The sequence below is a fragment of the Hibiscus syriacus genome, unplaced genomic scaffold (assembly GCF_006381635.1).
Source record: "Hibiscus syriacus cultivar Baekdansim isolate YM2019G1 unplaced genomic scaffold, ASM638163v2 tig00111877_pilon, whole genome shotgun sequence".
Taxonomy (NCBI): domain Eukaryota; kingdom Viridiplantae; phylum Streptophyta; class Magnoliopsida; order Malvales; family Malvaceae; genus Hibiscus; species Hibiscus syriacus.
The window spans coordinates 1,797,381-1,812,564 of record NW_024063208.1 but is presented as its reverse complement, the minus strand read 5'-3'; the positions used below and the strand labels follow the sequence as shown (position 1 = coordinate 1,812,564).

The 15,184-nt window shown below is 35.5% G+C and overlaps 1 protein-coding gene across 1 annotated transcript; it reads left to right on the top strand.

The window, feature by feature from the left end:
• Positions 1–1,261: 1,261 nt before the first annotated feature.
• On the top strand, positions 1,262–14,767 carry LOC120172722. The gene is made up of 17 exons (XM_039180118.1): positions 1,262–1,735; positions 2,386–2,465; positions 3,085–3,135; positions 3,414–3,941; positions 4,118–4,375; positions 4,895–4,960; positions 5,345–5,524; positions 6,109–6,160; positions 6,252–6,536; positions 6,692–6,802; positions 9,842–10,033; positions 10,817–11,092; positions 11,453–12,076; positions 13,342–13,841; positions 13,939–13,999; positions 14,156–14,224; positions 14,421–14,767. The coding sequence occupies exons 1-17, from the start codon at positions 1,484–1,486 to the stop codon at positions 14,493–14,495; spliced, it is 3,660 nt and encodes a 1,219-aa protein (XP_039036049.1). The 5' UTR covers positions 1,262–1,483; the 3' UTR covers positions 14,496–14,767.
• The last annotated feature ends 417 nt before the right edge of the window (positions 14,768–15,184 follow it).

Here is a 15,184-nt window from a genome sequence, read left to right as displayed (position 1 = left end):
AAAGTTGGTTGAATAAAAATCAGTTATCCAATAGGTTAAACTAGCACTATTGTAAACCGTTAAGAATGAAAATTGATACTAGAAAAATGAATAGTTCAATCGTTTGGATTGATTTTTTTATTATTTTTAATAAATTATTTAATTATTATCAAATTTATAAACAATTTAATCATTTGTTTAATTCTTACAATTAAGGATTTAATTGGGTGGGACAATACATAAATACTCATGCATCTATTTCCATTTTCGAAGCTTCATCCTAACCCTCATGAGTACAAAATTTAAAATCTTCTATGTGTCATCGTTTGTAAGAATAAAATCATTTTCATCTCATCACTCTATACGTGATTAATTTTATGTAATATATTTATAAGTATTAATTAAATTAATATAAATTAAATATTTTAATAGAAAATATGAAGTATCTATCCTCTCAATTTTTAATTTTCAATAACATATGTTACATAAAATTTGGAAAAGAAATTATTTGTATAGTATTTAATTATAAATAATAATACGAGAAAGTGAGATTGATGAATACAAAGTATTGTTCATGTCTATGTTCTATTCATGCAGGTATAATTTTTGTTTTTACCTTCACACCGTAACCAATAAAACATGTACTCATCTTCGTTCAATTGAATGCGAGATGAAACAGAACCCATTTAATCCGTCCAACTGACATTCCTATTCATAACAATATTACGGATCTAAAAATAATAATTAATTAGGTATATAAAAGCAAATAATAATGTGAGACTGGTGAGATAGACGAATACATAATCATATTTATTAGGGGTGTGCAAAATATTTAATTCGGTTGATTTGATCCGTCGATCTATTGATCTAATTATCAGGTACACGTAACATCCGGATCGAAATACGAATCGAAAAATTACCGACTCGGATATTTTGGATACACTCTGGATTTACACACCCTTAATATTCATGTTTGTCCACCATTCACGTGGGTTTAATTTGTCTCTATCTTCACACCATCATCCATAAAACATGTACTTACCCTCGTCCGATTGAACACAAAATGAAGCGGGATCTATTTAATCCATGTCACTGATATTCTTACTCGAAACATTATTATGGATTTAAAAATAATAATTATTTTGATATAAAAAACAAATTAATAAATAAAATTACCAAAAATAAACCAAGCAAAAAATGTGAAAACAAAAGGTAAGAATAGAAATAATCAGAAAATAGCGGTTGCCAGCTCATAATAACACCTCGCGTAGAGCTACGCTCATACTAACAGCTAAGACTCACTTCCTCGGCGAACTTTTCTCTCTTCGTCTTTTCTATGTTCAAATGTAGAATTTAACCCCAAAATCACTAATCCAATCAATTAAACACTTAATTTCTCAATAATTAAACCTAAACAAACTTTGATTTTTATTCTATTTTTTTTAATTCGAGGGGTTGGATTGTGAGACAGTCGTAGCTTAGATTCGGAGCAAGCGGAGATCCGATGACAACGATGTTCAGTCCCGGTCGGAGCCCCGGGAGCTCGAGGTTTCAGTTAGGAACAGCTAGTGGAGTGTCGCGGCTTAGATCTCTGACGCTCAAGAAGCCGCCCGAGCCGTTGCGTCGGGCGGTGGCGGATTGTCTTTCTTCCTCGTCTTCTTGTTCTTCTTCTTCGCCGGCTGCGGGACCTGGAGGTGTTAGCTCGTATCACCATGGAAGTCCGTTGGTTTTAACTGAAGCAAAGAGGACACTTAGGGTTCGTTATTATTCTTTGTTGGATTCGAAGCTCCTCTTATTGTTTGTTATTAGATCTTGAAATATTGTTGTGTATTTTTTATGTTTTGTAATATAATGAGTGGTTTTCTGCTATGTATAGATATTGAAAAAAGGAAAAGAAAACAAAATAGATTTTTCTTTTAGAATTCATTTAGGTGGCAAAGCGTTTTGGAAACATAATGGATTTAAATTACTGATAACGTTTTATATGATTATAAATTGGTGGAAGCCAATACTGAAAATGGACGTTATATTTGATTAAAAAGGAGAATGACCAAATGAATTGAGTGTTAAGTTTAACAGTGAAAAAGAATTTTAAGCGTGCATTTTGTTATTTGCAGAAGTTAGATTTGAAATTCTAGCTCTTCACAATTGTTCTTTTGCTTCGGGCAAGCAAAAACTTTGTAAAAGCACAATGGAATACAACTTAAGTTAATTACTTGAAATTATAAGCCTTTTCCTTTTGCTTCACCTGTGGAATTTATATTTGAATTTTGTAATATCATGGTTCATGTATTTTAGATTCTTTCGGAGTTTTTGTTAGAATACATATATGTGTTAGACCTTTTTGTCTAACCTGTGGAATTGGTATTTGGACCTTATAATATCAGATATATTTAACAATGACAGGACTATCTGGCAGCGCCTTCAACAATTGACCAGGCTTACATTGTTATTTTAGAGCATACAATTGCAGAGAGGGAACGCAGGTAATTTATTTGCATAGTGTACGCATATAACTGAAACTGACCACAAAGTGTTTTAGAGTCAGATGGGGTTATGAGCATGTTTGAGTGGTAAATAGATTGGAGATACATATTTTAAGTTATCGTGAGGGAATGTCTATTTCTGATAAATGATGGTGTGGTTTTAAATTGTTTGAACAAGATGTTGTGTTGAAAGCTTTTTATTTTTATTTTTTATAAGAGTTGTGTTGACAGCTTAGAATGCTTCATTCGTATGACAGTATATTTACACCAAATTTATGCAATGTTATACAAGTTGTAAGTTATTCTAGAAACACACCCGAGTTATGTTTGGATGTCTGGAAATTTAATAGAGACGGCGGCAGAAGAATATGAAGTTTTTTCCAATTATTCTTAAACACTTGGATGAAATATAGTACTGCAGAGAAAAACATGTGAAGGAAAAATGATGCATGATTGTTCTAAACAATTGTTATACTTATTATTTAACAGTTGATTACTGATTCAACTGTTCTTGCATGTCATTCAAAGTTCACTTTTCCCTTTTTAATCTAGTCATTACACTTAGCACAGTGCTTGGATTAATTTTCTTTTTGGCTAATGTGTTTATGATTTGTGCCAGTCCAGCTGTGGTGGGAAGGTGTGTGGCACTCCTGAAGCGTTACCTCTTAAGGTATGCTGTTCTTGCCGTTAACCTGTATTTCTCTTATTTTCATTTTATGTAGAATAGGGAAGTGTTTGAATTTTTGCTGGTTTCAGAATGCAATATTTGAACCAGAATTGACATCTAGTAAGCATTCACTAAATTTGCTTACCAGTATAGTCTCTTTGTAAATATAGAACTTGCTGTGGTTCATAGTTTTGGACGGACTGGAAAATTTAAAAATATCATAAGTTCCAAGATTTATAAGGTCTGTTTTATATTGTAGTTTTGTGTTCTATTTGGTGTAGGTATAAGCCCAGCGAGGAGACTTTGCTGCAAATAGATCGGTTTTGTGTCAACTTAATTGCTGAATGTGACATTAATCCAAATCGAAGGTTGTCACCTTGGACTCGATCTTTAAATCAACAACCTACTACGTCAGCAACACCAACACCATCTGCAAGTGCTTCTCCTTTGTTGCCTGTATCTAGTTTTGCTTCTGTAGCCCTTGTAAAGTCATTGAATTATGTGAGATCCTTAGTGGCTCAACATATTCCAAAGCGTTCATTCCAGCCGGAAGCATTTGCTGGGGCAACCTTGGCATCTAGGCAGTCACTACCTTCGTTGACATCTTTGTTGAGTAGATCTTTTAATTCCCATCTATGCCCTGTGATTGCTGGAGAGTCTTTAGAGAAGCAAGATGCTGCAACTTTATCTGTTTCAAACTTGTCAAACATTGAGGAAGCTGATGGAATAGAGAATCCTGAATATATTGCACATGATGTTTTGAAATGGCGCTGGCTTAGGGATCATCAGTCACCAGTGTTTACTGAAAGGTAATTAATTTTGCAATTTACGTATGCTTATCAAGAATCAAATAGATCATGTTGGCTTTATTTTCTTCTGTTATATGTTGTCTCTGGTATGTTTTGGCTTCTAATACCACACTACCATGTGTTCTGCTGCTTCCAAGTAACTTTAACATTTGAAATGTTCTATATTCAAAAAACAGCGATCAATATGCAAATGTGCAAGACATGAGAACACATAATTTCTTAGAAGTAGGAGCAGCGGCTTTACTTGTTGGAGACATGGAAGCAAAAATGAATGACCAGCCTTGGAAATATTTCGGAACAGCTGATATGCCTTATCTTGATCAACTCTTACAGCCCTCACCAGTCACAACAATTGGCAATTCTGCTTCTGCTCACTCCCATTTGAGAGCAATTACTGCTTTGAAACGCAGTAAAGGAGGACCTCAACAATTTTGGTATGTTTTGTCTCACTTAACATTATCATGGTTCATCGGGATTTATTATGCTATGTCAGACTTATGTGGTTGTGCTGTCAGACTTATCTTTGCTATTTGATGTGTGGAAAGACAGACTGGTAGCTTTTAAGGCAATGATTTTAAGCTTCTTTCCCGATTAAATGGTTGGAATCTTGTAGTTATAGGTTCTGTTTGTCTATAAAACCTTTTTCTTATATATTATGACTGCTTTTATGGAGTTTATCAATTTGGTACAACCAATCTGATGTTAGCCTGCTATAGTCTGGATTTAAACGAGTTTAACTGATCCAGTTAGAATTTAGAAAGATATGTGTTTCTGTTTAAGGGAATATTAGCATAACATTCTGAATACTCTGAAACTTAAGCTTCTTTAAATGTGGTATAATTGTAAGACCGAATTGTTGAGTTTAAGAGAAAATTAACTATGCTTAGTTTAAGCCTTAATTTTGAATGAAGTTGTATGTTCACAGTTTGGGTTCTTGCATTTGATTCATGTAGGGATGATTCTCCAGCAAGCACATTCCGCCCACGTGCCCGACCACTTTTCCAGTATCGTCATTACAGGTGTGCAATTTGGCATCCCTTTATTAATTTCTTTTGTAATTTGTTAGGTAATGAATTTTGCCTCTATTGCTAGTTTGCTAGGTTCTGGGATTAAAAGGGAGCTTCTACCTTTTTCCTGTTAGCAAACACTCCATTTTTAATTTGTGAACATTTATGTTGTTGAGTTGAACGTGATGAATTTACTAACATCCATTTACTTCAATTTGTATAATTGTTCTATAGCATCATGATCCGTGGCTGGGTCTAGCCTTCATTGTTCTTGTGCTGGACTGCATAATTATTGTATTTATTTCGAACTGTTTGTTTCACAGCACCGATAAATCTCAATGTGGTTGAGTTTGTCTACGATTTTATTTTCTCATCAAATATTTTTGTGTATATCAGTGAACAACAACCTCTACGTTTGAACCCTGCTGAGATATGCGAGGTCATTGCTGCTGTTTGTTCTGAGACACCTTTTACAAATGCTAACACCATGGCGGTGTCTTCTAGATTAAGTAGTAACACTCCAAAGCCATCAATGGATGTGGCTGTGAGCGTCCTCATTAAACTGGTTATCGACATGTATGCTTTTTTCTTCTTCTTTACTTGGATCTCTTTTGTCGTATATTTTATGCCTTACATGTAACCTTTCTTTCTCTCCCTCTCTCCCTAGCAACCATCTTTTGTCCTTACAAGAATAATATTACATTTTGCGTATTAGCCTAAGGTGCATAAGTTATTTTGGAATCATTCTTATGTGAAGGGTGAAAAACTTTCCTTTTTTTAATTTTTTTTTATCCTGCAATCCTATTTTATTCTAATCCTTTTGGAATGGTTCACTAATTCATTGCCATTTAACAATAATTTCTCCAAGAAAACAATGTATTAATTCATTTTAAGTATCTGAAGTTGATTTCCCCTTGATCATGGTTTGATCACACTTCAAATTGTTGCTTCCTTAAGATAGGTGGAGATCTGACCCATTGCAAGAGTCAGTTATTCATGAACGTTGCCAGGGGCTTGATCCTGAATTGCCAATATAACTTGTTTTTGCACAGGATCGTGTGATTGATTTTATTGCATTTTTCTTGGCATGTTTTCTTCTCTTAAATTTCACATCTAACGATGATTGTTGGTACGGAGTTGCTGAAAATTTTGTTTTGTAGGTATGTCTTGGATTCTGGAACTGCTGCTCCTCTCACTCTATCTATGCTTCAGGTTTTTGTTTATTACATTTTTAGTTTCTGTTTCAAAAGTGTCGTGAAAACATCTTTTAACTCTTACCATTGTTTTATGAGCTTTCCTACAGGAGATGCTTAGTTCTCCAAGGACAGCGTGTAGGGTGCGTGCTTTTGATTTAATTCTAAACCTTGCAGTCCATGCTCACTTGTTAGAGCCGATGATAATCGATGATAACTCTCCAATTGAGGAAGAGTATTCTCAAGAATTACTTTTAAATAGTGAAGATCAGCTTACCACACAAGGGATGAGGAAAATAGATTCTTCCAAGAAGTTGGGAATGCCCTCAGCTATTGATAAATTTGAGTCTTGGATTTTAAACATTTTATATGAGATACTTCTCCTTCTTGTTCAGGTACAGGCAGTCTTTCAACTGAAGCTTGTGCATTTTGGCTGCTTTGATTTTAGGATGTTCAGCCCCTGCTTATCTTTAATTCCATTTTACTTCTCCATGCTATCGCATTTGTTCTCTGTAGTCTTTATGATCTCTCTCTTGCCTACTTGTTGCAGGCTGATGAGATGGAAGAATCTGTCTGGGCTTCAGCCCTAAGCTGTTTACTATATTTTGTTTGTGATAGAGGCAACATTTGGAGAAATCGATTAAAGGGACTTGACATCAGGGTGAGTCAGTTTTACCTGCCTAACTACCACTTCCTTGAGCTTTCCCAAATTTACCATGTTGTTTTCTTACCCTGACTTAAAGCATGAGAGTTCTGTCTGTGTGTGGAGGAAATCATGTCTAGGAAGTGATTCTGATGTTCTATTTCTTTTACACGTCTCCAATTTTTGAAAGTATGTGTCCTGTAAAATAGGCAGCATTCATTTTGACATCTATGAAAACATGAAACAGCCCTGTAGACTTATTGGTCTCCAATTGATAACATGGCACTTTCGCATCTATCATGTTAAACTTATGAGGCATGCTTTAGCAGTGTGAAGTGCGTCCCAACAAAGTTCAAACTTTTCTTTGCAAGAATTTCTACGATCAATCTATGCACAATGTTATCTTAGCATTACAATTCCTCTGAATAATCCCGATGCCACTTTATGTTGGGTCATACATGGAGCAAGTTCTCCTTTACTGTTGTCTGATGGACTGCAAAACTGAAAGTTGGTTGGATTTGCTAATTGCTAGATATGTGATTCAGTTCCAACTGTTTAGGTTCCTAGAATATTGAGTGGTATTTGGTATGCCTCAATGGAAAGACAATCCTTTTCTTGTTGGTAAATTGCAAATGTGAGTTAATTGGCCCTAATTTTCAGTTTTATTTTACATAGTGCACTCTCTGCATTATATGTTGATTTTATTTGCTTGATATGTGATTCAGTTCTAGCCTTAAGATATAGTGATATCGGGATTGGTATTTGGTTTGCCTCATTGGAAACATATCTCATATTGTCATTGGAAAACTAAATATGTTGGAATATTTTAGGTTAAAATGACAACAACAACAAAAAGAAAACCCTGAACCTTACCACCTTTCCCACGTAGGCCCATATTTTTATTGCTGACAAGTATGCCCTCAATCCTTAGTCTGTACCTGAATTTTTCAATTTTCAGCCACATCAGCAAACCACACTAACTTCCATTTGGAGAAAAAAAATCCAACTAGCATTGGCTGTAACAAAAGTCAACTTTTTGTATGGGCAGGTCTTATTTGGACGGAAATTGAAGGTTACAGGCTTATTTGGGTTGATAAAGTGTAGGGCTTACTTAGGAAAAGTTTAAAAATTCAGGGTCTCATCTTTTATGCTAGCCATAACTCTAGTTTTCACGTGTCTTGTGTGTTATTCATTCTCCACGATTTTCATTATCAAAATTATTCTCATGCAGTCTTGTTGATCAAAGCTGACCTAAAATTTGGTTGGATTTCCTGAGGAATTTTATGAATTGATTGGGCTTTTAGATGGTTTTAGCTTAATCTATTTAAACTTAATATTATGGCAATAAATCTGTCTCGGTTGTGGTCTCTTCACTTCACTTGTCTTCAGGTTGTCAAGGCACTTATGGTGATTAGCCGGATAAATTCCTGGGCTGAACTTGTTCATTGCAAGCTTGTTAGTATCCTAACTTGGCTGCTTTGATTTTAGGATGTTCAGCCCCTGCTTATCTTTAATTCCATTTTACTTCTCCATGCTATCGCATTTGTTCTCTGTAGTCTTTATGATCTCTCTCTTGCCTACTTGTTGCAGGCTGATGAGATGGAAGAATCTGTCTGGGCTTCAGCCCTAAGCTGTTTACTATATTTTGTTTGTGATAGAGGCAACATTTGGAGAAATCGATTAAGGGACTTGACACATCAGGGTGAGTCAGTTTTACCTGCCTAACTACCACTTCCTTGAGCTTTCCCAAATTTACCATGTGTTTTCTTACCCTGACTTAAAGCATGAGAGTTCTGTCTGTGTGTGGAGGAAATCATGTCTAGGAAGTGATTCTGATGTTCTATTTCTTGTACACGTCTCCAATTTTTGAAAGTATGTGTCCTGTAAAATAGGCAGCATTCATTTGACATCTATGAAAACATGAAACAGCCCTGTAGACTTATTGGTCTCCAATTGATAACATGGCACTTTCGCATCTATCATGTTAAACTTATGAGGCATGCTTTAGCAGTGTGAAGTGCGTCCCAACAAAGTTCAAACTTTTCTTTGCAAGAATTTCTTCGATCAATCTATGCACAATGTTATCTTAGCATTACAATTCCTCTGAATAATCCGATGCCACTTTATGTTGGGTCATGCATGGAGCAAGTTCTCCTTTACTGTTGTCTGATGGACTGCAAAACTGAAAGTTGGTTGGATTTGCTAATTGCTAGATATGTGATTCAGTTCCAACTGTTTAGGTTCCTAGAATATTGAGTGGTATTTGGTATGCCTCAATGGAAAGACAATCCTTTCTTGTTGGTAAATGCAAATGTGAGTTAATTGGCCCTAATTTTCAGTTTTATTTTAATAGTGCACTCTCTGCATTATATGTTGATTTTATTGCTTGATATGTGATTCAGTTCTAGCCTTAAGATATAGTGATATCGGGATTGGTATTTGGTTTGCCTCATTGGAAACATATCTCATATTGTCATTGAAAAACTAAATATGTTGGAATATTTTAGGTTAAAATGACAACAACAACAAAAAGAAAACCCTGAACCTTACCACCTTTCCCACGTAGGCCCATATTTTTATTGCTGACAAGTATGCCCTCAATTAGTCTGTACCTGAATTTTTCAATTTTCAGCCACATCAGCAAACCACACTAACTTCCATTTGGAGAAAAAAATCCAACTAGCATTGGCTGTAACAAAAAGTCAACTTTTTGTATGGGAGGTCTATTTGGACGGAAATTGAAGGTACAGGCTTATTTGGGTTGATAAAGTGTAGGGCTTACTTAGGAAAAGTGTAAAAATTCAGGGTCTCATCTTTTATGCTAGCCATAACTCTAGTTTTCACGTGTCTTGTGTGTTATTCATTCTCCACGATTTTCATTATCAAAATTATTCTCATGCAGTCTTGTTGATCAAAGCTGACCTAAATTTGGTTGGATTCCTGAGGAATTTATGAATTGATTGGGCTTTTAGATGGTTTTAGCTTAATCTATTTAAACTTAATATTATGGCAATAAATCTGTCTCGGTTGTGGTCTCTTCACTTCACTTGTCTTCAGGTTGTCAAGGCACTTATGGTGATTAGCCGGATAAATTCCTGGGCTGAACTTGTTCATTGCAAGCTTGTTAGTATCCTAACAAACATGTTATATCAAGTACATGAGGATTCTACCACAGCCATCATGAGCACTGCAAGCTTTCTTGTTGACCAGCTTGACCTCATTGGTGGAATTGATTTTATTTTCTATGAGGTATGCTGATTGGTTTGATATGGGTAGGGATTGGCATGGGTCGGGTTTGGGTCGGGTTTCGACCAAACCGACCCGACCCGAAAAATATATACCCTCCACATGACCTAAACTTGACCTGATTTTTTGATAGAAAATTCGAACCCGACCCAACCCGACCCGAAATAATAATAAAAATATTATTTTTATTCAATAAAACAGTGATTTAATTGAAAAAATAATATATAGAGGGGTATTATTGTAATTATTCCTAAATATATAAGGTAAAATTATATTTTTTTCCGGGTCGGGTCGGGTATTTTTACCCTAAACCCGAATCCGACCTGACCCGACAGCACATTTCAAAAATCCGACCGGGCCTTTTTTTTAATAAAAAAACCCGACCCAATCAGAACCCGTCAGGTTCGGATCCCATCCCATCCCTAGATATGGGCATGTGTAAATAAGATTTATTTGGTCCTCTGGCAATATTCCTGTTACTCTTGGTTTCCATGTAACAATTTTTAAATGATTCCTGACTGAAAAAATCTTTGGACCCTACTCTATATTTAATAACAGAAGCAGGGGATTCCAATTGCTTTACAAAGTTTTGTAAATGTGAGTTTTGTTCTAAGTAATGGCTTATAATGTTCATATTTATGAAGTTGGTTGACCTAAAATAAACTAACACTATGATTTTTAAACACCTAATAAATATGGGAGTTAATGGAAATATATGCAAAAGTTCTTAAATATAGAGATATTTTAATGTGCATGTTTTTTTTCTCTTTCAATTATCGAGTGCAGTATTCGTTGTCAACCTCAAGGGAAGAAAGAAAGTATCTTTATTTGGTGCTTCTTGACTATGTTTTGCATCAAATAAATGAAACTTGCATATCAACTGGAGTTTCTGAATATAGTGCTGATGAGATTCAGCCAATTGCTGCACTGCTCTCTTTGGCTGATGCATCAGAAGCCTTTTATATTTCTGTTAAGCTCGGGGTGGAAGGAATTGGGGAGCTTTTGAGAAGATCAATTTCTACGACGTTTTCTAGATACCCTAGCAGCGAGCGCTTACATATGGTAATTTCTTGTAAATATTTTTTGCAGTACTGCTTGTGTTGATATAACCAGTATAATTTTAATGTTCTGCTGGTGGGAGTGGGGATGATAAATCAGAAGCGGGCTGTTGATTTGGTCTTGTGGTGTATGATCACTTATATGATTCCATCGTTTGATTCATTTCATATCTGCAAGTATAGCTTTTCTATGGAGATAAAAAAAATTTGAATCAGCGGACGGTTTAGCATTATTATGTTAAACTGTGCATATTTCTCACCTCATCTCTACTAATATTTCACTGGAGTTTACTGAAGTGATAACCAACCGTGTGAATTGCAAGTATATATCTTCTTTCTGATTATTATTTGTTTTTCTTTGCAGCTTTTGGAAAATATTACAGAGATATTAGATAAAATAATACGTTCATTTACTCATTTGGACACAGAGTTCTTGCATCTGAAACAAATAACAAAATCCAACAAGTTCAAGGACAATATTGAGGGTTTATCTATGCAAAATGGTGTTGCAATGAAAGCAAAGCTTGCTTGGTCCATTTTGCATTCTCTTCTTCATTCAGACAGAATCCTTTACCGCCAAAATGGATTTATCTGGTTAGGAGATCTTCTTATTGCTGAAATAAGTGAGACAAGGAATGGGAGTATATGGTCGAATGTCAGGAGCTTGCAGAATAAAATTGCTTATGCTGGTGTTCATGATTCCCCTGGTCCTTCTGATATACCTTTATCTATCTGGTTGATGTGCGGTCTTCTAAAGTCAAAAAACAATTACATTAGGTGGGGCTTCCTAGTAATTCTGGAGAGGCTTCTCATGCGGTGCAAGTTTTTGTTAGATGAGAGTGAAATGCAGCAGCCAAGCAACAGTGATGTTAGCAATGATAATAGAGATGTCCGACTAGAGAATGCAAATACTGTTATAGACATCATGAGCAGTACTTTGTCCTTGGTAGCTCAAATAAACGAAACGGACCGCATAAATATTTTAAAGGTATTTTGCTTGGATAGCTTTCAAACAATCTTCAAAATGTCAGTGATATTTGAAATCATCAAATTTGATTTGATGAAGGTGAAGATGATGTGTTATCCATGTTGGTGTTTCTCAAGTAAAATGCCCCTCTTAGTCTTTTCTAGCTTATCTTAGATCAAAATCCTTCTTGATTAGATGGTCTTCTTCTGATTAGTGCATTTATCTATTTTCAGTCCCTGGGAAAGAATCCTTGGAAGACTGAGGGTGATTTTGATTTAAACCTTTTCTTCTTAATTTAATCTAAAAATAGTCCGTGCGACCTTTTTACTGTTACTTTCAAGTTCATAGTTCTTTAATTACACCCAAGTAACATTAGTTAATATACTGTGATTTAGATTATTGGTTAGGCAAAAATCAATTTATCTATAAAAGAGAACAGAAGACCAGAACAAAGCTTGAATAAACCGCTAGTGACCTCCCACTTAGCAATGCCCCACAATGTCTTAGGTAGAACACTTTATGAAATACTGTTGTTTTCTATCTTTTGACTTTCTGATTTGTTACATGTGAAGTTTTGGTGGTTTTTTTTATTTTCTCTTCTCTATGTTTTTTCCACTATATTGTATTGACTATGGATATTTGTTAGATGTGCTTAGATCCTATTGAGATTCCTCATTTGATCACCTTGCTTGATACCTGATCTTACATGCACTTTGGCCAGCTAGTGCGATCTTTGTGGTATAGTACTAAGTGCTTTTTCGTATTTTAACCAACTGGAGTGACTTTGGACAAAAATCCTTCATTTATCCTTTTATACTCTCTGGGACTATAGACCCATTTCAAAATTATGTATGAGATACCACGTCGTATCCTTTTCCCCCCTCTGAATTTGTTATGGTATCATTCAAGGGTCTATGTGACAATTTCAACATATACATTCTCCTGCTTTGTTGTTCTGTGGTCTTTTGTCCATCATCATCTATAACCTGTAATTATTGAGTAAACCTCTTTCCATTTGACCTTCGAAGAAATTGAAGTTTAGATGGCCAAAATAGAGTAAGATGTTTATTGCGATTGAACTTCATACTTGGTTCCTCTCAGATGGATTTATCCACTCATATTTCCAAACAAATAGAAGATGCACAGCGTAAAACAGACTGTATTCAAAAAATTTTGAGAATTTTATAATTAACTTTTACATTTTTCATTTGAAATTCTTTTGCACTGTTTCCTAATTTGCACTTTAGAACTCTAAGTGTCACAATTCCTTTCTCTTTGTTCAATAGATGTGTGATATTCTATTCTCTCAATTGTGCTTTAAAGTTCCCCAATCAACTGCAATGCAATTTGGCGAAGGAATACAGCGGACTAAAGTTTTCACTCGCACAGAAGGAATTAAGAAAACTATTAATGCTGAGTTTGTAACTCAAGCAAGCAGTCGGTGGGATGAAGTAATGGACGAAACTGATAGCAAATCGGCCTACGGTGTTGGTAGTCCTATTTGTGAGACAGTTTCTATGCCTGCACTGCTACTCCGAGGGCAAGCGATTGCACCAATGCAATTAGTTGCACGCGTTCCAGCTGCTCTGTTTTATTGGCCTTTGATTCAACTTGCAGGTGCAGCAACTGATAACATCGCACTAGGTGTTGCCATTGGAAGCAAAGGAAGAGGGAACCTCCCTGGTGCTACTTCTGACATTCGGGCTACCCTCCTTTTGCTTCTAGTTGGTAAATGTTCTGCCGATCCTACAGCTTTTCAGGAAGTTGGTGGAGAGGAATTTTTCAGGTGATCTCAATTTCTTTGCTTGTGAAGAATGAATTTCACAAAAGCTTACCTGCAGACTTTTCGAAATATTAACTTACCTTTTTACCCTTCCTTTTAGGGAACTTTTGGATGATACTGATTCTAGGGTGGCATATTACTCTTCAGCTTTCCTATTGAAGGTTAGAAAAATCTATCTTGCGATATTCTTTTTCCCTCTCTCCTCTCCCACTTGTTTTATTTTATTTGCTTTCTATTCCCCTTTTGTTTCCCTCCTTAGTTCTTTCTTTTGTGGTTATGCCTTTCAACTAAGCCATTCAAGTATGGGAACTTTGCAGAGAATGATGACCGAGAAACCAGAAAGGTACCAATACATGCTACAAAAGCTTGTTTATAAAGCTCAACAGGTATGTGGTTCATCAATGTTCAGTATGAACCCACTTAATTGCGATTATGAAGCACCGGTACATGAGAACAACTGATGAAAATATTGGAATGAATATTGATGACGTTTTTAGTCTGAAACTCTAGATAATGGCATTTGTTGCTGCTACTTTTAAGTTGTCTGTTGCTGAAGTATTTGTTTGTGTGTCAAATCTGCAGAGTAACAATGAAAAATTGCTTGAGAATCCATATCTTCAGATGCGCGGGATATTCCAGCTATCAAATGAGCTTTGAACTTCGTTGTATTTCATGATTATTCTCTGCAGAGTTTAAATATATACATCTGGCTGGATGCACTGCAGTGTTCATTAACATGACTTTCCTTCATGAATTTTTAAACCCTAGCAACGTGTGGCCCGACTCTCGAGTCTGTTCTTGATGTATGCTTTGATTTAGTGAGTCTGCACAAGATAGTTTTGGAATCCTAAAGTAGTTCTAAGTTGCAAAGTTATTGAATTTTGGCGAAGTGTGCGAGATTCCGAGCTCGACTCCCTTACTTTCTAGAAGAAGAAAAAAAGATTAAAAATTGTGAGCTTTGAGACTTGATGATGGTGTAAATTCTTCGCATGCTAATATATATGCTCCCAGATCTGCTGTACAAAGAGAGACAAAGGTGAGAGTTTTTGTTTCTGTCTACTTGTTCAGACATATTAACTAATTGGAGTTTTGCAACTTTATAGAAATATATGATTATTTCTTGAGACCTTAAATTTCAGGAATGCCAGGAGAAAACTAAAAAAAGGTAGTGATTGGAGTTGCCAATTCATATTCCTCTCGATTCTGCTTCTGGATTGTGTATATCAAGGGATTGAACATACTTTCAGGTATTCCCTAACTTAACTTTGGTCATATTAAGTCATCGATTCACACATATTCATACATTTACTGTTTGTCGTTAGACATCTTTATACGACACATAACCG